The 25,195-nt window shown below is 42.7% G+C and overlaps 2 protein-coding genes across 2 annotated transcripts; both read right to left on the bottom strand.

The window, feature by feature from the left end:
* Positions 1 to 1,163: 1,163 nt before the first annotated feature.
* Positions 1,164 to 4,597, bottom strand: LOC131186691 (shematrin-like protein 2). The gene is made up of 2 exons (XM_058160535.1): positions 4,572 to 4,597; positions 1,164 to 1,983 (listed from the first exon to the last, which is right to left on the bottom strand). The coding sequence occupies exon 2, from the start codon at positions 1,959 to 1,961 to the stop codon at positions 1,485 to 1,487; it is 477 nt and encodes a 158-aa protein (XP_058016518.1). The 5' UTR covers positions 1,962 to 1,983; positions 4,572 to 4,597; the 3' UTR covers positions 1,164 to 1,484.
* Positions 4,598 to 18,691: 14,094 nt separating this feature from the next.
* LOC131186755 (uncharacterized) lies at positions 18,692 to 23,587 on the bottom strand. The gene is made up of 4 exons (XM_058160661.1): positions 23,357 to 23,587; positions 22,820 to 23,076; positions 21,227 to 21,317; positions 18,692 to 20,289 (listed from the first exon to the last, which is right to left on the bottom strand). The coding sequence occupies exons 3-4, from the start codon at positions 21,268 to 21,270 to the stop codon at positions 19,311 to 19,313; spliced, it is 1,023 nt and encodes a 340-aa protein (XP_058016644.1). The 5' UTR covers positions 21,271 to 21,317; positions 22,820 to 23,076; positions 23,357 to 23,587; the 3' UTR covers positions 18,692 to 19,310.
* Positions 23,588 to 25,195: the final 1,608 nt, after the last annotated feature.

Here is a 25,195-nt window from a genome sequence, read left to right as displayed (position 1 = left end):
GAAGCATGTCCATCCCTTCTCCCTGTCTTTGGAGGCATCTGACCAACCATCTGTCTCAGAGGGTTGAATGTTGGTTTCCTGCACAGGTCCTGGAATAGGAGGATCTTCCATCTTTGGAATTTCCATCACGAACTGCCACCGAGAGGGGATGTCTAGAGCGGCTCCGTTTTCAGAAGGCCTCTCTTAGATCTGGCCTCTATGGATGCAGAGAGAGAGAGAGACCTGAAGCCTCAATCTAAGGACATTGTAAGAGTAGAGTTAGTTTATCGTAAGGATCTGTTTAGGAGCGCGTGCAATCGGTGTTCCTGGGACACTCCAATTTCTTCGCCGAGACGATTCTTCACTTTCCCAAACTGGGAACTTCTCAGCTTGAGTTCCAAATCTAATTTTTTTTCTTAGCAATGTGACCAGTTTCATTCTTGTTGTTATAGCCCTGTGTTTCCGCCATGCGCATGCACACTGGCCATTTGGTCTTTTGGTTATTGGCGCGCGCGTGCTCCCGTTTCGGCACTTGGTGCCGAAAACGTTCACCAACACTGTTATAGCCAGTCTCTTTCCTACAGTATAGTTTAGCAACAGCAGGTTTAACATCCTGTAGGCTGAAGCCGTGTGGGCTGTACCATGTAAGGCAGCGAAGGACTGCCTTTTCTTGAATGGTAACTGAAGGGTGAGATATGTTTTCTGGGGGAGGGAAACAGGAGATCTTGCAAGATAAGAGCGTTCACTCACTCAGGGCTCAGGATGTGGAGAGATGTGATAGAATCTACAGCCTTCTTTAAGGTGGAACAAACATAGGGAGCATCAACCGTTTGGCTTTTGAAGTTGAGGAGGCCGTTCTTCTGGTCTTGCTTGGATCAACACAGAACTTCCCACCGGCCTTAAATTATGTGAGAACCTCTCACTATGCGTAACTCTACTCCTCATCTAGAGCCAGATTCTCCTTGACCCCAGGAATCGATTAATAGTTACCCTTGCTGAGATGTTTGGAGAGCCTTCCCCCCAATAGCAAGCATTCCTCCAAAGCCTTCGCTACCAAAGCTTGAATGCCACCCTTGAAGGCTCTTTAGAAGGTGCTGCGGAGTCATCTTCTCCCTCCCAAAAGGAGGAACACACACACACACACACACACCGTTCACCAACCCCAAGACAAAACAGGCGAAGTGTGTGATGCAACGAAAGTTTTTAATGCAGAACGGACAGGACGGTACAGAAGAAGATGGATCGGTTTTGGGTCTCCGTGGCCCGAAATACCCAGCTACGTGTTACACAACTGAGGTAGAAAGTCACATTAATAAGCCATAGAAACATCAGAAAAGGAAGAAGCACATCTAGGTTCAAAGCCCGAGGTTTAGGGGTGCTGAGCAATTCGTAGCTTGGAATTGACATATAGATGCTGGGTTGTTTTTTTTTGGAGAACCGGCTCGAAGGGAAGGTTGGATCCAATTTCCTGGAGTCGGAGGTTCCACGTACAATCGGTTTGATGTTTAGCAGGGGTATCCGCAAACGCTCTGTCTACGCTTTGACCCATAGCATCGGCCACCCCCCAGGTACCCACCGGAACCTCCCAAGTACCCACCGGAACCATAACGGGAGGAGCCATAACCTCCAGACATACCGTAGCCTCCGGAGGCACATGGGGAATAACCCCCTACAGCCAAAGGCTCACAACTAGCAGCCAAAACAGGTCCCGGGATGGTTAAAGTGAATGGAGGGGGCTGGATCACCACTTCAGAGGAGGGGATCTGGCTGACGCAAGACACGGGGACACCAGGAATCACGCCCAGACTGCTGGCAGACGTGGCAAGTCCAGAGCCACCACCGTATCCCATCATGCCATATCCGCCACCGATACCATAACCGCCACTGCCGAAGCCGAAGCCACCGCCAATGCCACAGGAGCCAATAGCCTGGGTGGGCCTACAGCTTGGGATAGCACAGGATGGAGCACAGTGGGACTGCATGGCTGGGTGATGTGAGATGAGGCTGAAACGTAGAAAGGAAAGAGAAAATATTGAGTTATTTTAAATAATAATAATAATAATAATAATAATAATAATAATAATAATAATAATAATAATAATAATAATAATAAGGGGTAGGTGGTGGCCTAGAGGTGGAGCTCTCGCCTCACAATCCGGAGGCTGTGAGTTCGATGCTAGGTAGAGGCAGATATTTCTGGACACTCTGGGAATATATCTGCTAGACAAAACTCCTCATTGGCGACAGGAAGAGCATCCAGCCATTGAATCACTCTGCTAGCTCCATTCAATCCGCAAGGTTATTAAATGAAGATGATGACAATGCATGGGAATCAAATGTAGACAATCAAATATCACCGAAAAGGGTTAACAGAACTCTGACAGTTTGGCTCAGTTTCTCAAAAACGAATTGAGTTAGGGTGTCAACTTTTAACCTACCAAGAGTGTGGTAATTTAAAGGGTTAAATCTTGGCTGTTTTCTTGGAGCTTTGTGTGTTGTGTGAATCTCGACGGCTGGTTTAGTTCCTAGCTCCAGTGATGGCACCAATCCAGAGACTGATTTTACACAGGAACCAGTTAACTTCTGTTGTGTGAACTGGAGGTGACTTGAACCAGGAGCTTTAACCGGGAGCTGTAGGAGAAGCTATTTCGATGAGACATTGGAAGAACTTCTAACCTGGCCCCATCTCAAAATGTTTTGCCCTTTGAGCTAAACTACTCGATAGAAACTTAACCTGTTGTGGAGGAAGCTGAGTTGAGTTTTAGATGTTTTAAAATTGACAATTATCTGCCGGGCTGTTTTCCAGAAGCATTAAATTGCCTCCGGTTGAAGACAAAAAAGAAAAGCTACTTCTCGTCTAAGGAAGCCAGGCCATAATTATTTCATTATTCACCCTCACAAAGAAATTAAACTCATATACTTAGCTTCATTATGCATTTAGCCCAGCGCGGCGATTATATCTCAAGGACCAAACAAGTTTTTTTTTGTGACTTTTAATCATCAAAAATGCCAGTTGATTGCGAAAGAGAGGTGAGGTGATGCAGGTTCATTAACGAATATATGCAGTTAATTTTGTTAATTTGGGTGAAAGGAGAGCTCCGGGGCAAGATTCGTAACTGGTGCCTTAAAATTGGCATACTGAGGATTTTCTGGTTGTTTGAACTGGGTGTCTGTTTTGAGTTCTAGAAACAAAGGAAGGGAGCAAATTAAATTGTGCCTTTTCTCACACAGGATGGGTTTACGTGCTGCGCTAAACCACGGTTTGTTAAACCTTGGTTTGAGGGTTCAACTGAAGAATGGGTTGGCACAAGATGCTGGCATTCAAGCAGAGTCCTGAAACTCCCTCATTTAAATTTTAGTGTGCCTGGGGTTGTTGACAACTGGACTCTCTGGTTTTTTTTTCTTTGAAGAGGTTTCGCTTCTCATCCAAGAAGCTTCTTCTTGTTCTTGGGGACAACCATGACCTGAATGACTGAGAATCTCCATAGACGTGCCTAGGGTTGGTTCTCTTTGCAATGAGAAAGCTGAGCCATCTGAAGTCATTGGAGATCCTCAACTTAGAGGTTCTTCTCATGTCTCATGGAAATAACTTCTCCCACAGCTCCTGGTTAAGGCCACTAGGAGAGCCAAGTTCACACAACACAGATTAACCGGTTACTGTGTAAATCCAGAGTCTGGATGGGTGCCATCGCTGGAGTTAGGAACTTCAGAAATCGTGGGTGCTCGATCACTGGAGGTTTTTAAGAAGAGACTAGACAGCCACTTATCTGAAATAGTATCGGTTCTCCTGCTTGAGCAGGGGGCTGGACTAGGAGACCTCCAAGGTCCCTTCCAGCTCTATTCTATTCTGTTCTGTTCTGTTCTGTTCTATTCTAAACCAGCTCTCTGGATTCACACAACACGCAAGGCTGCAAGAAAATAGTCAAGATTTAACCCTAACCAAGTTGAGCGAATGCAGCCCTGTCAACATTTCCAGATGTGATCATGGACTGGACACCGTTAAGTAATTATGTCAGCCAGATTTTTAATACACTCAGTATTAAATTCCATGGAAATCAAATTGTTTAGTCTAAGCCACCTAGATTCATACGACGTGCAAGGCCCGCAAGAAAACAGCCAAGGTTTAACTCTAGCCATTGAATGCAGCCGTGTCGACGTTTCCAGAGGTGACCGTCAAACGGAACACAACGAGTAAGTCATTATTGGGGGGAGAAGCTTAATACAGTCGATATCGTTTTTAATTCCAAGGGACATCAAATCAAAGTTTAAGCCTACGTCTCATCTCTGCAGGACCGCCGTCTTCTCCAAGAGAAGACCTTGGTTCAGGAAAACCATTTCGCGTCCTAGCTTAGTTAGACACGTCCAGTCTCTGAGCCTGTTAAGAGCGTTTCCCTGAGACTCGGTTTAAAGGCATAATATATCCCACAAATACAACTCCCCTTGAAATGTTGCTGGTTGAATCGAACGAGAGCTGGCAGGTTTTGACCCGAGTTCGGGTCGCTCCTTTTCGACTGCCGTCGAAACCAGAGCTACTCCGACGAGCAAGAAGCACGATAGACATTGAATAATGAATAGAAAGAACGAGTCCTTACCTTGCGCTGCAATGCAGGAGGAGAAGATATCAGTTTCTGAAGTCTCCCCAACTGATCCAACCTTTTATATCCTTTTTGGGGGACAGGGCAGGTCACAAGGAAACGAGGCGTATCACGTATCACGATGCATGAAAGGTTTTAATTGGTTTTTTTTTAAACAGGCTTTGATCTTTATCTCCCTTGCCCCAAATAATTGCACGGTGTTTGCCATCTGTATTTTTGTGTGTGTGTGTGTTTGTTTGTTTTTTGTCCCCCTGCTAAGGAGCCACTGACGGTGTGGCCCATCCTTCTACACACATCCTTAATCTTTTGCAAAACACTCCACCCAACGGAGCTATTTTATCTGCCGTTCGCCCTCGGTAACCTTCCCATTTCAAAATAATTATGATATTAATAAATAAAACAGAAAGAGAGAAGATGCTGAGCCATTGGGATAATGAGAAAATCCCCGCCCAGGGTGATGGAGATTTCGGTGCACTTATCTCAAATTGGAACTCCAGGACATGTTCGAATTGGCATTTGGGAGTCAACCCGGATTTAGCTCAGGGGAGATGATTGGACTTTGCTGAATTGGCAGAACGTCCTGAATCCATTATTCAGGGTCATTTTTTATAGTAGAGTCATCTTCGCTCCTACTAAAATCAGAATCTGTCATCATAAACAGGACCGATTTTCTTCTTTTTTGTGACTTTTTTTGCGATTTATTGTTGGGTTAGGGTTAGGGTTAGGGTTAGGTCTACGACAAGGGTATGGAATTTAAACATCTCCCTCCATAAATCGTTTTCAAATTCTCTCTCTCTCTCTCAATGGAGATTCTCAGTCATCCAGGTCATGGTTGTCCCAAAAAGTGCTTTTTCAAAAGGCAACTTTTCCTTTCCTTGAAGAAGTTTCACTTCTCATCCAAGAAGATTCTTCGGTTCTGAGTGAACAGTTCAGTTCTTCAGTCGGAATTGAAGAAGCTTCCTGCATGAGAAGCGAAACATCTTCAAGGAAAAACGAAGTCCAGTTGCCTCTTGAAAAAGCACCTTTGGGTCTCCTTTTCTCTCTCTCTCTCTCACACACACAGACACACACACAACTTTCTTTCTTTCTTTCTCTTTCTCTCTCTTTTTCTCTCTTTCTTTTTCTTTCTTTCTCTGTCATTCTTTTTTTCTTCTCTCTCTCTCTCTCTCACACACACGCACACCTCTTTCTCCTTCTCTCTCTCTCTCTTTCTTTCTCTCTTTCTTTCTCTCTCATGCACACAACTCTCTCTCTCTCTTTCTCTTTCTCTTTCTTTTTCTCTCACACACATACACACAAACACACATACTCTCTCTCTCTCTCTCTTTCTCTCCTTCTCTCTCTCTCTCTCTCATTCTCTCTCTCTCTCTTTCTCTCCTTCTCTCTCTCTCTCTCTCTCTCTCTCTCTCTCTCTCCTTCTCTGTGTGTTTAATGGTTTAATGTTATGAGCTGACCAGGGTCAGGTACTTGAGCTGGGCAGCCATCTAAATAAATTCCGCAAACCAATAAACAAAACTGAACGAATAAATACCAAGAAAAAAGGAGCTACTCGTGTACCAGAGGGGTTCATTTCCTTGGGGGATAATTCACTGGGTCTATTTACACTCTTATTTACTTTCTTTTCTAATTGTCCTGAATTGGTGGATAACAAAGCAAGAGGGACTTTAACCCATCTCTTGCCGAAGGGGCGTTTAAAGGCTCCAGGTGGACACAGGGCCATAAGCTCCGTTACGGATGCCCAATTTTTTTTGTCCTCCTTCCCCGGTGGGCAACTTAACCCCCCCCAAAAGAACCCCTTTCACCCAAATTTTCAAAGGAAGTGGAAGAAGAAATATATATATATATATATTTATTCCTGCCACAAAGTTGCTGTTTTCAAAAAATAATTTATTTATTTATTTGGAAGCTTGTTATTCTGGTAGCGTTTGAGTTCCACCCTGTTTGGCTGACCAATATCAGAAATAAAAATCTACCCACAAAAACCACTTGAAAAGGAAGCTGTTTCTTCATCAGGCTTTGCGCACACACAAAAAGAAGAAGGGGAAAAAAAAAACCCACACACAAACGCACAAAAGCACGCACACTCGACGCAAAACAATTTAAACCAATTGCTGCAGAGTGTCCACCGCAATTAATCGTTGGCCAGGGTGGCGTGATTATCATGCAGATGTTTTAGCGATGATGTTTGTCCCCCTTCATTATTAAAAAAAAAAAATTGCAGATCTTCCGTTGGCTGCAAGGTCTTAAGGATTTTCTCCTTGAGATCCGTCCCCATTTTCTGTGCGTAAAAGAAGGGGGAGGAAAGGGGGGGGGAAAACAGAAGTCGGGGGAAAAAGAGGCACCCCACTAATTAGAGGTTTTGCAAAGTGTTTAGATCGTTTGGGTGAAAAGAGGTCTGGAATCGCAGCCGCCACTTTTCCTCCGGCGTTCCTGCCAGCCGATGCTCGGAAATGAATCAAGCATCAGCCAGATTAAGTCATCAAGAGAGGTATCAGTCAGCAGAAGGCTCTTTTTTATTTTTAAATTGCTCTGGTCTGTGTCCTTAAAAACCTGGTTTTTCTCATTGTGATATGGACTCCTTTTTTTTTAAAAAAAAAAATTCTTTTAAAATAGCTCCGGTCTCCTACATTCCTTGCAAATAAAATGAGATTTTCATTCTTCCTCAATTTCCTTTTAAGGGGGAATATAGTCTTGGCTAAAGGTAAAAGGTAAAGGTTCCCCTCGCACATAAGTGCTAGTCGTTCCTGACTCTAGGGGGCCGTGCTCATCTCCGTTTCCAAGCTGAAGAGCCAGCGCTGTCCGAAGATGTCTCCGTGGTCATGTGGCCGGCATGACTCAATGCCAAAGGCGCACGGAACGCTCTTCCCTTCCCACCAAAGGTGGTTCCTATTTTTTTTCTTGCATTTTTACGTGCTTTCGAACTGCTAGGTTGGCAGAAGCTGGGACAAGTAATGGGAGCTCACCCCGTTACGCGGCAGCACTAGGGATTCGAACTGCAGAACTGCCAACCTTTCGATCGACAAGCTCAGCATCTTAGCCACTGAGCCATAGTCTTGGCTAGTCCCTTTCAAATCTCTAGACCAGGGGTCTCCAAACTTGGAAACTTGTAGGCTTCATCTCCCAGAATTCCCCCAGCCAGCATGGCTGACTGAGGAATTCTGGGAGTTGAAGTCCACTCATCTTAAACTGACCAAGTTTGGAGACCCCTCTGATCTCCAGAGACTTTGAACCCTTATCTTTAGTCTTTGAACTCATATCTTAACCTGGAACTAAGGAGACATTTTCTGGCAGTGAATACAATTAACCAGTGGAACAGAAGTTGCCTTCAGAAGTTGTGGGCCCTGGAAGCTTTCAAGAAGAGTCTGGACTGCCATCTGTCAGAAATGGTGTAGGGTTTCTTGCTTGGGCAGGGGGTTGGACTAGATGACCTACAAGGTCCCTTCCAACTAATAGACTAGTTATTCTGCTAGTCTATTAACCCACCTTAGAATAGGTTATTTCTGAATATTGGATATAACTTGGCCTTGAAACAGGGCAGAAAGATATTTATTTACCAAGGTGGACTCAGCCTTCCATCCTTCGGAGGTGGGTAAAATGAGGACCCAGATTCTTGGGGGCAAGAGGCTGACTCTGTAAAACCTCTTAGGGAGGGTTGTAAAAGCACCATGAGTCTAAGTGCTATTGCCATTATTAGTTAAGAGATGTTTTGTGGGTATTCCGGAGATAGACAACAAGCCAACCACTTCTAAGAAGAGATGGTTGATGAGCTTGGAAGGAAAACTAATGGGATTTTTAATTTTTTATTTATTTATTTATTTATCACAACAGTATATTTAAGTATAAGCATGAAATAACTATACGAATTGGATACAATCAAAGGGAACATTAGGACAGGAACGATGGGTAAATTTTTAATGAGAAGAAGCAACGAAGCAACACCAAAGGATGTTAATCATGTTTTATTTGCCTTGTTGGTCCATAGATTCTCATCCAAGCCTTCACAGGTCCTCACTGGCCTTTCCACGTGCTTAGCATGTCCATCTCCTTCTATTTCCTTCCGCTCATCATGTCCATTGTATGTTTGGGAGTTGAAGCCCTCTTATCTAACATCCTCAATCGCATCCCCCTTAATCATCAGGCAAGGAAGTCACTCAGCATTGAGGCATAGACGATGAGACTCATCCGGGATGCTGATAACTCGGATGAATCATCTCTACCCAAGCGTTGATACTCGGCCTTTGAACTTGACAGTCTCTGGTCAGAAGGACCTCAACCACCAAGCTTCTCCACCAATGCTTTAGAATATCAGTTCTCCGGCAATGTACACCCAGTTGTGTGGAACGATCTGCAGAGCTTCTTCAACCATCAAGAACTCCTGAATTGTAAGATAAGGAAGATGAGATAGATCTTCTGGAGTTGAGTAGAAGCCAATCCACACACCCTTCCTGGGAAGGCTGTTTTTTTTCTGAAGTTTAGCTGGGAAAGTAAGATCGTGTTGACGCATTGATAGGAGTTCAACCTTCATCCAAAGATCTAGCTGATATTTTCTTCTTTGTTCTGGCTCAGCTAGATGGGATAATTCAAATTTCAACTAGGAGATCCTGAGCAGGGGGGGTAGATTAGAAGACCTCCGAGGTCCCTTCCAACTCTGTTATTCAGTATTCTGAGCAGGGGGTCAGACTAGAAGACCTTTGAGGTCCCTTCCAACTTTCTCTGGGAACTTAAGCAAGTAGGTTTAGGGGGGACAAATATGTATACCCAGCTTGAGAATTGGACAATAGAATAGAATAGAATTTTTATTGGCCAAGTGTGATTGGACACACAAGGAATTTGTCTTGGTGCATATGCTCTCAGTGTACATAAAAGAAAAGATACGTTCATCAAGGTACAACATTTACAACACAATTGATGATCAATATATCAATATAAATCATAAGGATTGCCAGCAACAAGTTATAGTCATACAGTCATAAGTGGAAAGAGATTGGTGATGGGAACTATGAAACGATTAATAGTAGTGCAGATTCAGTAAATAGTCTGACAGTGTTGAGGGAATTATTTGTTTAGCAGAGTGATGGCCTTGGAAAAACTGTTCTTGTGTCTAGTTGTTCTGGTGTGCAGTGCTCTATAGCGTCGTTTTGAGGGTAGGAGTTGAAACAGTTTATGTCCAGGATGCGAGGGATCTGCAAATATTTTCACGGCCCTCTTCTTGATTCGTGCAATATACAGGTCCTCAATGGAAGGCAAGTTGGTAGCAATTATTTTTTCTGCAGTTCTAATTATCCTCTGAAGTCTGTGTTTTTCTTGTTGGGTTGCAGAACCGAACCAGACAGTTATAGAGGTGCAAATGACAGACTCAATAATTCCTCTGTAGAATTGGATCAGCAGCAATACTGAAACATCTGGAAAAAAAACAAAGATTTATTCTTTCTGCCTTATGAATGTATCTCAGTTTCTTATGAAATCTATCCAGGTAGGGATGCTTCTTGTCACTTGAATTAAATTATTATTAAACAATGAGATTGTTTCCAAGGCTTGATCTATGGAAATAAAGAAACACACACACCCAATATGGGTTTTTCTTGAGCACTGAATACTACTATGTTTTGGGGTGTTTTTTTAAATGAGTTTTTAAATAGGACTCAGGTTAATTGTGGGCGGCATCCAAATTAAAAAGCAAGGCCATTTTTTAAAACTAGAAGGGGATAATGTTGAAGATGTCATTTCTAAAATAGCTGACGATGATGAGAAAATAAATCCAATTAGATTAGAACTCCATACAATACTATGGAGCCACTATTAATTAAGTACTTAGAAAAATATGGCGTCTTAATCCCAGCTCAGGGCCCAAATTTGGATATAAAAAGAATGTCAAATTCAAGCTTTCTCAATTGCTTCTTCTCCTTATCTTCAGATCCAGGTAAGGCTATCATCTTTCGTTAATTCTACCTCTTTTTTCCCGTTCTTTTTTTCTTCTTGTTTTGAGATACGCGATGCCCAAACCAGCTTTCAACCTCAATCCAGATGTTTACTTCGATCCAGTTCAAACTTTGCCCCAAACAAGCAAACTTCTCGTTCTCCTTTCTGCAAAAGTTTGATCTGCATCACTGGAGGTTTTTAAGAAAAGACACTAGACAGTCACTTATCTGAAATGGTCTAGGGTCTGCTGCTTGAGCAAGGGGGCTGGACTAGAAGACCTCCAAGGTCCCTTCCAGCTCTGTTCTATTCTATTGGACGATGGTGGACAGAGATGGAGAAGTTGAGAGCTCCACCTCGGATCTTCTAAGGGTCAAAAGGAGATATTGTCCACCAGGTTCCTGGGGAAAGTCCTAAAGACAGCTTCCTTCTTTTCTATTGCACATTTTGAAAAGGAAGGGGGCAACTGCTAAGAGGGGAGGGCGTGTCCATTATTTTAATATCCCCCTAAATGGTGTGGTCATAAATCTGAGGTTGCTGTGGTGAGAGAAACAGCAGCTAGCAGCAAAATGTAGTGGAGAAGATCTGTAGAACATTTTATGGAAGCATAGCATCAAAGTATTGAAGTGGGCAAGAGACGATGGATGGATGATCCTTTTTTTCTTATTCTTTTTTCTTTTTTCTTGCTGTTGTTATGATTTGTTTTTCCCCTCTTCCCTCCCTCTTTTTCTTTTCTTTTCTCTTTTTAGGTAGGTGACATGACTAGAAGTTAAATAGGATAGACAGAAAAAGTTTTTTTTTAAATAAAGTGTGACATGATTAAAAACTAGAATAAGTGATAGAAATAAGAGAAGGGGGAATATTAGTGTATACACTTGATAATAAAAACGTAATAACAAGATATAATATGGAATAATTGAACAATGATGGACTATAGCTTAATATAAATGTGTATTATTATTAGAAATACGTAAGTTACACAATCTGCCAAACACACAACATATAACATATAAATATTTACTATTTCTAAACAACATTTTGTGGGGCTTCCTATTATCTTGTCCTCTTCTGGGGAAGGAGAAGAATAGAATAGAATAGAATAGAATAGAATAGAATAGAATAGAATAGAATAGAATAGAATAGAATAGAATAGAATAGAATAGAATAGAATAGTATTTTTTATTGGCCAAGTGTGATTGGACACACAAGGAATTTGTCTTGGTGCATATGCTCTCAGTGTACATAAAAGAAAAGATACCTTCATCAAGGTACAACATTTACAACACAAATGATGGTCAATATATCAATATAAATCATAAGGATTACCAGCAACAAAGTTACAGTCATACAGTCATAAGTGGAAAGAGATGGGTGACGGGAACTATGAGAAGATTAGTAGTAGTGCAGATTTAGTAAATAGTTTGACAGTGTTGAGGGAATTATTTGTTTAGCAGAGTGATGGCCTTCGGGAAAAAACTGTTCTTGAGTCTAGTTGTTCTGGTGTGCAGTACTCTATAGCGTCGTTTTGAGGGTAGGAGTTGAAACAGTTTATGTCCTGGATGTGAGGAATCTGTAAATATTTTCACGGCCCTCTTCTTGATTCGTGCAGTATATAGGTCCTCCATGGAAGGCAGGTTGGTAGCCATTATTTTTTCTGCAGTTCTAATTATCCTCTGAAGTCTATGTCTGTCTTGTTGGGTTGCAGAACCGAACCAGACAGTTAGATAAAACCAATGTATCTGAGAATGATTCTTCCATATGAAAAGTTTAATCTCAGCTCTAGTTTACAGCAGTCATAGAGAATCTGACTTTTGGAAGCAAAGAGGACAGGAAGGATTGCAAGTGGTAAAGATGACATCCCCTCAAGAGTTTCCTTCTGCCCTTTAGCTTGCTAATATCCGATATCTAGAACTAGTCCTGGGATGCGGGCAATCTCAGACCCTATGCTGTCCACCAGTCTCAGGCTAGAATAAAAATGTTCTCAAAGCTTTGGTGGTATCTCCAGAAGCCATCAAAGATGGACCTTGCACGTTTCTCTAATCAAGAAGTTCCTCTGAAATAGTATTGACTGTGCAAGTATGAAGCTTAGAGCAGAAAGCACAGTAGGTAGCCGAGTTTCATGTTCTCTGCTTCTTCTTTTTTTTTCATCTCTGGTTTCCATGCTCTGTTCCAGCCAACCGCCATCACTTCACCATGGCTTGTTTCAACCCAGCCTACACCATGCCGGGTGCCATCTCAAACGTCGGACTTGGGTCCTGCAGAACTGGGGCCAACGTCTCCGGCTGGGGTGGTTATGGTTACAATGGCTTTGGAGGAGTCATCGGTGGAGAGCCATCAGGCATGCTTGGTTTGACCTCTGGAGCCAACTTCTCAAGAACCAGCCAGCTCCCACCATCGGAGGTCGTGATTCAGCCGCCTACGTATGTGTTGACGGTTCCTGAACCCGTCGTCTCCACAATCATGCCTCCAGTGATACTCGGTAGTTCCTCGCCTTGCTCATATGGATCCCCGGGTTATGGCTATGGGTCAGGTTATGGCTATGGGTCAGGTTCAGTTGGAGGTTGTCCCAGGGGGGATATCATGGGTGGCTTCCGAAGCATTGGTCCAACAAGGGATCAATGCAACATCTACCGGTATTCCTGCTAAATCAAGATGAAGTTTACAGCCAAGTTCCAAAAGAAAGAAGAACTTGGTCTCAACCCTTGTTGATGGCCTGGCAATGCTCATAAGAAGCGAAAGGGTCAATATCTATGATCCATGGAGTTCTAGTGTTCATTTCCTTGTTCTTTTTATTTATTTTTTCCTGTTTTCCCTCTTCATTCCCTTGCTCCCTCTTTAATCGGTCAGGTATCTATCTCGTTTCTCAATTCCGCATTGCTTTAGATAATTCTGTCTACGAAACGCGTTCCACTGAACGCCGTCATTTGATCGACTATCTCTTTGTAACGTGGGGTGTTGGTTTCCTAGATGATAATTCCTAATAAAATGTACTCAGCATCACAGAAGCCGTTTCCTGTACTCCTTACGTGTCTTGTCATTAAGATTTGGGAATCACTGAGACAGAATTCAGGCTGATCTAACCACAACCTAGATTTTGAATGTCTCCATCAGTTCTTAGGTCACACCCTTCTGTGGGACTGGTAGCCCTATGACATCTTGAGGGCCACTTATCAGCCTAAACGGAAATCGTACAAATAAGAAGGAATTAGAGAACAAGCCACGATTTGCATCAGGAGAGAGAAATAACTTTAGAATTAGAATTAGAGAATAAACAACTATTTCCATCAGGAGAGAGAAATAACTTTAGAATTAGAGTTAGAGAACAAGCAACAATTTGCATCAGGAGAGAGAAATGACTTTAAAATTAGAATTAGAGAACAAACCAAAATTTCCATCAGGAGAGAGAAATAACCTTAGAATTGTTAGAGAACAAACAATGATTTGCATCAGGAGAAACTTTAGAATTAGAATTCGAGAACAAACAATAATTTCCATTAGGAGAGAGAAATGACTTTAGAATTAGAATTAGAGAACAAGCAACAATTTGCATCAGGAGAGAGAAATAAATTTAGCTATTAAAGAGAACTGTGAGGATGGAATAACATGGTAGGCACAACATTTAGATATGAGTTTTAATGCTATTTTTTCTTTTAAAAATGTGATTTAAAAAGGAGTGTTGGTGGCTGATGTCTTTTCCTTCACAACCAATCCTCGTGCCTTGCAAACTGCATTTTACAAGATAATTGTGGCGTCAACCCCAAAGACAGTAGCACGGCCCCCAAACCATGATGGCTCACGAAAGCCACATCTTAGCCCAAAGTGTGAACCAACTGTCGAGCAAAACCACGATTAAAGAGTGTGAAATTTGGCCTTGACGCTCCAGGGCTCTTTGAGAAAAGCACACACACCACACTCCTCACACGAATGGAGGCCATCTGTAAAATAGATTTATCTCGACGCAGCCACCTGTTCTGCCACTAATTGCAAACGACGGTAAATTATGACGAATTAAAAACTCATTCATGAAGAATTAATGGCAAAACGGCATTCTTCTCTTGTCTGGAAATCGCCAGGACTTCTTCCCTATGTGCTAATTAAACCTTGAATTACACCCCAGCCTTTAACGCTTTGATTCTCATTAGATCTCAATCATCAAAGGAAGACCTTTTCCCCTCGGCAGAAAAACAGAGAGCGCGAGACACTAAAATAGGGATTTTCTTTTTTTTCTTTTTTTTACTATGAATATTCATCTCTGCTAAAACTTTTATCTCTCCCTAACCTAAAAAAACCGGTGAGTCGGCTGAAAAAACGAACGTAGGTTTTTGGGTTTGTTTGTTTTTTTAACTGATTGGCGGATGCCAAAGCTTTCTTTTGGCGAGAAAAATATTGCCGTATCAGCAAGAGAAGCGATTTGCAGACAAGGCGAAGAGAAAACAGCTAACTTATCGTGAGAAAGTAGAGTTTTGTCCAATAAAATCAAGAGAAGAACGGGTGACAGCGGTATACAGCAGAGGTGGGTTTCAGCAGGTTCTGACCAGTTCTAGCGAACCGGTAGCGGAAATTTTGAGTCATTCGGAGAACCGGTAGAAAAAATTCTGACTGGCCCCATCCCCATCTATTCTCTGCCTCCCAAGTCCCAGCTGATTGGGAGGAAATGGAAATTTTGCAGTATCCTTCTCCTGCCACGCCCACCAAGCCACACCCACAGAACCGGTAGTAAAAAAAATTGAAACCCACCACTGGTATACAGTAGTAGTTACTCTTAGTTTTCTTATTTTCAGTGGTGAGAAAGATTTACAGAAGGCAAAAGGATTAAGGTTTTGAATCAACGAGTGTGAAATAGAATTGGGGGCAAATTAGGAATGTGGAATTGCTAAAAGATTATAAGCCTTTATTGAAACTTGAAACAAGCAGAAGAATGGATGACGAAGACGGCTAAAAATGTATTAAATACAGACAGATCGATGGGAAAACAGGGCTGAAGACCTCAAAACGACGCTATAGAGCACTGCACACCAGAACAACTAGACACAAGAACAGTTTTTTCCCGAAGGCCATCACTCTGCTAAACAAATAATTCCCTCAACACTGTCAGACTATTTACTGAATCTGCACTACTATTAATCTTCTCATCGTTCCCATCACCCATCTCCTCCCACTTATGACTGTATGACTGTAACTTTGTTGCTGGCAATCCTTATGACTTATATTGATATATTGACCATCAATTGTGTTGTAAATGTTGTACCTTGATGAACGTATCTTTTCTTTTATGTACACTGAGAGCATCTGCACCAAGACAAATTCCTTGTGTGTCCAATCACACTTGGCCAATAAAATTCTATTCTATTCTGTTCTATTCTATACACAGTGATATCGTCTTCAAAAGACTTTTTTTTTATAAAGCAAGCTCTCAAGGGCCCTGCAACTTTGCAAGTGGCCACAAGGTGGCGGCAGGAGAAAGATTGTGAAAAGCTAAAGGCATGAAATTGTGGAAGGAAGGAAGGAAGGAAGGAAGGAAGGAAGGAAGGAAGGAAGGAAGGAAGAAAGAAAGAAAGAAAGAAAGAAAGAAAGAAAGAAAGAAAGAAAGAAAGAAAGAAAGAAAGAAAGAAAGAAAGAAGATAAGCGGATCTTAGGCATGGATGGATGGATGGGAGGGAGGGAGAGAGGAAGGAGGGAAGAAAGAAAGGAGAATGGAAGAAGGAAGGAAGGAAGGAAGGAAGGAAGATAGAAAGAAAGAAAGAAAGAAAGAAAGAAAGAAGAAGAAAGAAGAAAGAAAGAAAGAAAGAAAGAAAGAAAGAAGATAAGCGGATCTTAGGCATGGATGGATGGATGGGAGGGAGAGAGGAAGGAAGGAGGAAGAAAGAAAGTAGAATGGAAGAAGGAAGGAAGGAAGGAAGGAAGGAAGGAAGGAAGAAAGAAAGAAAGAAAGAAAGAAAGAAAGAAAGAAAGAAAGAAAGAAAAGCGGATCTTAGGCATGGATGGATGGATGGATGGGAGGGAGGGAGGGAGGAGATAGGAAGTAAGGAAGGAGGGAGGGAGGGGAACAAGAATGGAGGAAGGAAGGAAGGAAGGAAGGAAGGAAGGAAGGAAGGAGGGAAGGAAGGAAGGAAGGGAGAGAGAGAGAGAAGATAAGCGAATCTTAGGGATGGATAGATGGATAGATGGGAGGAGGGAGGGAGGGGGAGGAACGGAAGGAAGGAAGGAAGGAAGGAAAGAATGAAAGAAGAAGATAAGCGGATTTTCTGGATGGATGGATGGATGGATGATGGGTGGGTGGAAGGGAGAGAGAGAGAGAGAGAAGATGGAGAGGAAAGAAGGAAGGAAGGAAGGAAGGAAGGAAGGAAGGAAGGAAGGAAGGAAGGAAGGAAGGAAGGGAGGGAGGGAGGGAGGGAGGGAGGGACTTTTTTCCACCCAGGTGTCCAGCTATGATGTCTTCCTTCCATGGTGGCATGACCCCTGTGGCCATGGTGGCATAGGTGATTGACGGGGTTCCCAGTGGGACTATCCACCATGCTATCCATACAGACTAAATTAAATCCAACCATTGATTCAAACACTGGAATAAAATTCCATTTCTCTGCAGTGTTTGTTACGGCCACACGGTGGCACTGCTTAACCGAAGGGTTGTTTTTTTTTAAGATTAACTTTATTTTTATTGTCCCGTGTGGGTCAAGAATAACAGATGCAGTGTATATGTATCCTTTCTTTTCTGGGGTTACATTTTGAACCCTTTACTATTATTCTATACTAAAATATGTTTTTAAAAAAAAACAGAGGGGCCCTCCTGTGGTCAATCTCAGCTATTGCAGTTTCAAAAATGAAGGTTATGCCGCGTTTCACTAAACAAGCCACTAGATGGCACTGCTTAAGCAACCAAAGTATATGCAGAGAGGCACAATGCCGGCTATCTCTCATGCCCTATTTGTCAATCCTGAACTTCTCTAGTCTGTGCCTTAAACCTAAATTAAAAACAGGAATATAAACCTGCATGTCTTCCTAACAGCCACCAGGTGGCTGATTTTAACGATCCCCAAAAAGCTCTATGCCAAAATAGAAACCACCCAGTTGTGGTTAGGGTTACGTACATTTGCATTTATAAATTGTACTCAATTTTGCTGGATAATCTGGTCCCTTTGGTGGTGCTTCATTCAATATGCCTAGTTACTAACTAGATGCCTGTCTGGAACCCACACCTCATTTTGGACATCAATACAATTGAGCGTGTCCAGAAATATTTTACAAGAAGAGTTCTCCACTCCTCTGATCATAACAAAATCCCTTATGCCACCAGACTTGAAATCCTGTGCTTAGAAAACTTAGAACTCCGCCGCCTTCGACATGACCTGAGTATAACTCATAGAATCATCTACTACAACGTCCTTCCTGTCAAAGACTACTTCAGCTTCAATTGCAACAATACACGAGCACACAATAGATTTAAGCTTAATGTGAACCGCTCCAATCTTGATTGTAGAATATATGACTTCAGAAACAGAGTTGTTAATGCCTGGAATGCACTACCTGATTCTGTGGTCTCTTCCCAAAATCCCCAAAGCTTTAACCAAAGACTGTCTACTATTGACCTCACCCCATTCCTAAGAGGTCTGTAAGGAGCGTGCATAAGAGCACAAAAGTTCCTACCGTTCCTGTCCTATTGTTCCCTTTGATTGTATCCAATTCGTATGGTTATTTCATGCTTATACTTATATATACTGTTGTGTTTGACAAATAAATAAATAAAGTAAATAAAATTTAAAAATGTATCTGTTCTCCTGATCCAGTTAACAAATTACTTAGATCTACAAACAGGACAAACTAGTGGTCCATTTTCAATAGTAACCACAACTTTAATTCAGATTTAGAATTTCTACCTGGGGTTGGGTTTTTTTTCCTTCCTTGAGGAAATATCATGTATGGGTTATAGAAATTTGTCCAGAATTACTAGTTGTGCTTGTTGAAATAGGGGGACAGTAGAGCATATTAATATATTTTCATGCTGAACATGACAAACTACACAAGTTTTATAGCCACGGTTTTCTCAAATGTTTTTATTTGTAAAAAAAAATATTATAAATCATTGCCATATTTGGAGGCATGGACTTAGATGGGGAAATAAAGATATGTTTAAAAGGATGTCAGGAGAAGGAGAAGGAGGAGGAGGAGGAGGAGGAGGAGGAGGAGGAGAAGGAGAAGGAGAAGGAGAAGGAGAAGGAGAAGGAGAAGGAGAAGAAACAACAAATTATATATCTTCTCTCTTTTTCCAATTTTTCTTTTCCTTCATAAGTTTTAGACCATTGCTCCTGTATTCAACAAAAACCTTGGAAACTTTTCCAACAGTTGGCTAATTTTAAGTCCCTCAATCTTACATTTTTCTACACACTCACACAGGAATCACAGGTCAATGCTAAAGGCCTCTCCTGAATAAATGGAAAAAAATGGAAAATACGTAGGAATGGAATTTTGACTCGCAAAATAAACCTCGGCGGAGATTTGCTTGCAAACGGCATGGAAAGGCGAGTTTATTTGATTGGCAGTTTTCTGTCACCGATGTTGGTTTGGAGAGATTCTCTCTCTCTTTTTTTTTCCACTCACGTACACCGGAGGTTTGCACACCCAGCGTAACACTGTGCAGTGAACAAACCGTGTCACAAAATTCCAGGAAGTGCCCATATCAAAAGAGAACTGCCTTCCAGTTTTGTACATTGAGATTTTGGAGAATGTCAAATGTTTCTTTGGAGAGAGAAAATCCCCTCTGCTTTTTTTTTTTTTTAAACCGGGTTGAGATACACCTCTTGGAGGTAGGTCTCTTCCTCACGTTCAAAACGGCCAGTTAATGGCCGAGCAATATTTCTTCCCGTTGCTTGAAATTTTCACCGTTTTGGACAGGTTTTGGGGGGCTGGGAAGATGGCCGTATGGGCAAGGCTGGGCTGAGATCCCTTGGCCAAGGAGGTCCGAGAAGGTTTGACCAGAGAAGCCCGCGAGCCCCTGAAGAAATGAGCTTGGGAGGTTTTTGTGAGCAAAGAACGGGCCCCTCTCTTGATGAACGAACGCGAAAGAGTGAGGAAGTTGGCCCGTGGGACCTTCGTGGCGATGACCCGCGAACCTTTGGTGGCCTTTGGTTGGGAGGAAGTCTTGGCCTCAGGTTGCGGTGGGTCATTGACCACGGGGAGAGCTGAATCCCTGACTCGGTTTCCTTGAGTGAGCTTTGAGGGATACTGCGTGGGTCTTTTGGTCCGCTGGGATAGCTCTTCCTTACTCGAGCAAAGCAACGGATCCTGAGATGCGTAGAAGGTTGGTCGTCTGGAGACATGTGGGACCTGGGGTAAGCCCAGGTGAAGATCTCTGGAAGAATAGAGAACTGGACCTTTGGTCATCCGAGGGACACGCTCAGGAATCACACAAGGCAACGAACCTTTGTGGATGGGGCCGTGTGGGCCTTTCGTGGTGCCGTCGTATCCAGCCGTACTCTGAATTTGGTATTGAAAGTCCTCTTCGTATGGCCTCACCGGATTCCTGGTTGTTCTCGGTTTGGAGAACTTGCTCGCGCACGCGTCGAGCTCCGCAGGGGTGGTCCGGGGTTGATACCCAGCTACGCGGGCCGGCAAGTATGGCGTCACCCACATCCCACGTCTGTAGAGTGGGATATTTCTGGAGGAAATCAACTTCGTCCCGTAGAGTGGGATATATTGGGATCCATATTTTGGAAGTCTTTTTTTAACGAACATTGGTAGCGGGGGACCTATCGGCTTACAATGATAGGAATAATACGGCATTTTTTCTCGGGCGTAGCGATACCTATAGAAAGAAAAGAGGAACTGCTTATGCCTAGACTTTCAGCCCCTTGGTTTCATTGATTCATTCAATCCATCAGCAATAATTATTCATTCATTCATTCTTTCATGCATTCATTCATCTTTGTTCTGCTTCCACATTTTTAGAGATGGATTTGAAAGATTTGCAACATGCTTTGCAGGTGACACAATGGACTAGACAAATTATTCATTCATTCATCCATCCATCCATCCATCCATCCATTCATTCATTCATTCATTCGCTCACTTTCAGCTCCCCGGTTTCATTGATTCATTCTATACATCAGCAATAACTGTTCTTTCTTTCTTTCTTTCTTTCATCCATTCATCCATTTGTTCATTCATTCACTTACTTTCAGCCCCCTAGTTTCATTGATTCATTCAATCTATTCATTCATTCAACAATAACCATTCATTCATTCTTTCATGCATTCTTTCATGCATTCATTCATGTTTGTTCTGGCCTCCAGATTTTTAGGGGTGGATTTTAAAGGTTTGCAATATGCTTTGCAAGTGACACCACGGACTAGACAAAGGGTTAAGGTTAGATAATGCCTAATCTACTTAAATATCCCAGTTTGTAGCTTTTGTAGCATTCCAGCCATATTTTTAAATAATACTTGAGATTAGGATATTAATTCTTTCCTATGTCTTCCCTTTATCCAGTCCATCGTGTCACCTGCAAAGCATGTTACGAATCTTAAAAATCCATCCCTGAAAATATGGAGGCCAAGCAAAACTGAATGAATGAATGAATAGATGAATGAAATGAATGAATGAATGAATGAATGAATGAATGAATGAATGAATGAAAGAATGAATTATTGTTAACGATGAACAAGTTGGAAGAGAATTCAGAGGTGTCCCTTTCCAATATAGCTGTCTACCCCCCCTTTTTTTCCCCTGTCCCCCCAACTTACCGGCGAGAAAACTGCAAGGGGTTATCCCGAATTCCATGGTCCATGTGTTCCAGAGCAGTAGCAAAATCCGTACCCTTTCAAAGGAAGTCACCTTTAATGTAGGGGAAAAAAATGCCATTGTGTTATGGTCAGGTTTCCCCCAGGGTACTTACTGACTCACAAACTCCACAACTCCTGCTCAACCTCATTTCTTGTGGTGATGCGCACCCAGCTTAAATATACGGCTGTGCCAAAACCAGCTTTTTGATCCTATATTCCCCTGGGACGGGTTCCACAGGTTAACGAGTACGAAGAGAAAAAGAAGAAAGATCGTGAGATCAAAGGAATAGATCTGGGGTAGGAATCTGGATTCTTTGCTTTTTTTAAAAAAAAAAATTCTTATTGGGACTTTTAGATTTCTAAAAGTTCGCATCTGGCAACGGATGTGGCTTCAAAGCCTTGCTAATCCATCCATCGAGGTTGATGGACTACACATCCCATCATTTCTGGCCTTGGTTGGCCAAGGGTGCGCAACCGTTGCCATGCCGTTTTGATTTAGTCTCTCCAGATCTCAAAAAACTGCATTCTTGAGAATCTCAGAGATGCTAAAATTACAGCTAGTCCTCATTTAGCCACTGCCTTGTTTAGTATCTTTGGGGCCAATTCTCGTGTTGAGAACCTTCCCATATCTATCAAGCCAAGGATAAGTAAAACAAGAATATTAGTGCAGTTGCCATTTCACTTAGTGACTGCTTTTTCGGTCCCCATGGCAGTTGTTCAGCGAGGCCTGCCTCCATAAAGCAGAGGAAGAGACCGTGCACAGCGTCTCTTCAAAATGGTACTAATTTTATATGACTTTTGGGCAGAGCCTCTCTCTCTCTCTCTTTTCATCTGATTGTTTCTTGGACGAAGACAAAAATATAATTTTGCAAGCCCGGATGCCCAGAGGAAATTTTTTTAAAAAAATAAAATAAAATAAATAAGTTTTGGCTCAGCTCCGACTTTTCAGCTCCATCATTATCCCAACTCATTTTTAATTTTTAAAACAAGAATGAAACGTGCCTCAACCATCGACCGCCTCCTCAAACAAATCAATCCTGCGAATTTGTTCCAAACATTTGGCATCCTCTGTTTTCATTTGTTTTAATAACAGAATAACAGAAGAGATGGAAAGGACTTCATAGGTCATCTAGTCCAACTCACTGCCCAAGGTTTTTTCCAGGAATGAAATCCAAAATTTTTCCCTACCGGTTCTGTGGGCATGGCTTGGTGGGCGTGGCAAGGGAAGGATATTGCAAAATCTCCATTCCTACCCCACTCCAGGGGAAGGATACTGCAAAATCTCCATTCCCATCCCACTCTGGGGCCAGCCAGAGGTGGTATTTGCCAGTTCTGCAAACTACTCAAAATTTCCGCTACCGGTTTGCCAGAACCTGTTAGAACCTGCTGGATTTCACCCCTGGTTTTTTCCCAGTCACCTTCTGCCCCTTGCAAAAAAAATATAAATAATTAAAAAGCTTCTAGGATTCCCCGGGTGTAGAAAACTAGCTGCTCAAGCTTTCTACTCCCAGCCGATGTTGGCTGCACGGATCCTGCAGGGAGCAATTGACTTACCCGGCTCACCGATGGCAGATGGAGGGAGATCTCTTGGTTGAAGGACTCAGGGAGCTCAACGAGCATTTTTAAGTAGTTTAAACATTTTCCCTCCAGGGCTGTGAAGCATCTTTGCTGGGAGGGACCTTCCCGCTAACCTGCCAATCCTGACACCCCGAAATTGTCTCTGATCTTCAGCGGAAACCACTTTGCCATCTCCTGAGCACGTCGATTGGCTGCGTTGGGTTAAACCCTCTTTTCTTTTTCCTTTTTTTGCCCTGCAAAACAGGCAAAGGAGAAATTTGTCTAAATGAAAGTAGGAGCCGGATGTTGGCTCTGCAGGGTCCAAATTTCTCCCCCTGCCCCTCCCCCACACAACTAATCCCAAAGGATAATCTAACTGGGGGTCTTGAGGGGTGGGTGGAAGAGAAATGCCCTGGAGATTCAGGTCTTCTTCGGCTGGGGTAACTTGGTAAGCTGGCTCACAGCCGGTGGAGGAAATGGAAGTGAGGCACACGGGAGTTGTTGGTGTGGTTTTACACCGTAGAGATGCGCTACCTTTTAAGGAGAAAACTCAGGGGTGCTTTGTTTTAAGTGGAAAGTTGTGTCACCGGATGGTGGTGTCCCTAAAATCCTGTTTCTTCTTTACAAGATACCCTAAAAGAACAAATCGGAAATTGCCTTCCCTTCACTTCTCCTTCTCCTTTTTCCTTCCTTCCTTCCCTTCCTTTTCTCCTTTCCTCTCTGCCTTCCTTTCATTTCATCTTCCCTTCATCTACCTTCCTTCGTTTCCTCTCCTCTCCTTCCTCTCACTTTCCTTTCTTCCTTCTTTCTTTTCCTCCTTCCCTTCCTTTTCTCCTTTCCTCACGCCTTCCTTTCACTTCATCTTCTCTTCATCTCATTCGTTCCTACTCCTTCCCTTCCTCTCACTTTCCTTCCTTCCTTCTTTCCTTCCTTCCTTTTCTCCTTTCCTCACTCCTTCCTTTCAGTTCATCTCCCCTTCAACTACCTTCCTTCATTTCCTCTCCTTCCCTTCCTCTCACTTTCCTTCCTTCCTTCCTTCCTTCTTTCTTTTCCTCCTTCCCTTCCTCTCACTTTCCTTCCTTCCTTCTTTCTTTTCCTCCTTCCCTTCCTTTTCTCCTTTCCTCACTCCTTCCATCTTTCCTTCATCTACCTTCCTTCATTCCCTCTCCTCCCCTTCCTCTCACTTTTCTTCCTTCCTTCCCTTATCCTCCTTTCCTTCGTCCTTCCATTCTCTTCTCTTCCCTCCCTTCTCTTCCTTTCAACTCCCTCTCTCCTTCCCTCCTTCCCTCCCTCTGTTCCTTCCTTCCTTCCTTCCCTTCCCTTTTTAAAATTCAAAGCCCAAAGGGAAAGGCAGTTTTAAAAGCGCCTTAGATGCTCAAGAAAAGATATCTTTTATTTCTGATTTTTTTTTTCTTGGCCAAACTGCAAATATTTGACTTTTGAATTCCCTTCTTTCTCTCCTTCCCAAATTATGTCAATGCAGCCATTTCTAGCAGTGACAAAAATTAGCAATTGAGGAGGCGCATGGGAGGTGGGGGAACCTGCATTCATTGGACACTTAAAACCACCGGAAGTTTCTCCTTTTTCTGAAAGGAAGAGAAGAAAAAAAGGCAAACCAAAAATTATGGCAGCCACACCCCCTTTTTTTAAACTCCCAAATAAATCGGTGGATTTGTCAACTAACTTGCTCAGTGTTCTTGGGGTATTTGCTTGTTTTTATTTTCCTTTCTCCCCCCCCCCTCCAAACCAATTTGAAAAAGCAGGAATGCGTTAAACACTGTTTTGGCTACAAACCGCACTAAGGCAAAGGCAGGCTAGAAATCTCTTTTTTTTTTTTTTAACCCAAAGAACTTCCGCTCGGTAATTAATGCATTCGCAGGAAAGGACAACGCCCCCCCTCCTTTTGCTGAATTTAACCTCGTCGAGGATTGTTGACAATTATGATTTCATTTTCCTCGTTTATCCCAAATGCGAAACCTCTGTCCTGCCTGCAAACGGGGCTAAGGATCGCCCTGCACCAAGATTTGGACTTGGAGATGCAACTTTGGGTCCCCAGGACAAACGATCTGGGCTGGGCTGGCCTCTGAGAATGAACAGAGTGCCTTTCTCACCATGCCCAGAGGCTATGGATGAAAGAAGAAAGCAAGATGAGAAAATGTATTTACAAATGCGGGGGTGGGTGGGTTTCCCCTTCTCTCTCATTTGGAAAGGATGTCTGTGAAAATTAGGCCAAAAGTCGAACGTTGGAATGAGGCCCAAAGGCGAACGCAGCAGGAACAGGAAGCAGAAGATGAAATATTTGGTTTCCAAACTTCTCAGTCCAGAAAAATTATTTTCAGTTCAGGAAAGAAAAAAGGAGGCCCACACCTGTTG

The sequence above is a fragment of the Ahaetulla prasina genome, chromosome 17 (assembly GCF_028640845.1).
Source record: "Ahaetulla prasina isolate Xishuangbanna chromosome 17, ASM2864084v1, whole genome shotgun sequence".
Taxonomy (NCBI): Eukaryota; Metazoa; Chordata; class Lepidosauria; order Squamata; family Colubridae; genus Ahaetulla; species Ahaetulla prasina.
The sequence above is the reverse complement of the archived record's forward strand: the minus strand, read 5'-3'. Positions and strand labels throughout refer to the sequence as shown.

Coding starts and splice junctions, on each gene's coding strand:
- LOC131186691 (XM_058160535.1), bottom strand. CDS start 1,961: ATGCAGTCCCACTGTGCTCCATCCTGTGCTATCCCAAGCTGTAGGCCC.
- LOC131186755 (XM_058160661.1), bottom strand. CDS start 21,270: ATGGACCATGGAATTCGGGATAACCCCTTGCAGTTTTCTCGCCG. Junction 20,290..21,226: donor CCCTTGCAGTTTTCTCGCCG/GTAAGTTGGGGG, acceptor TTCTTTCTATAG/GTATCGCTACGCCCGAGAAA.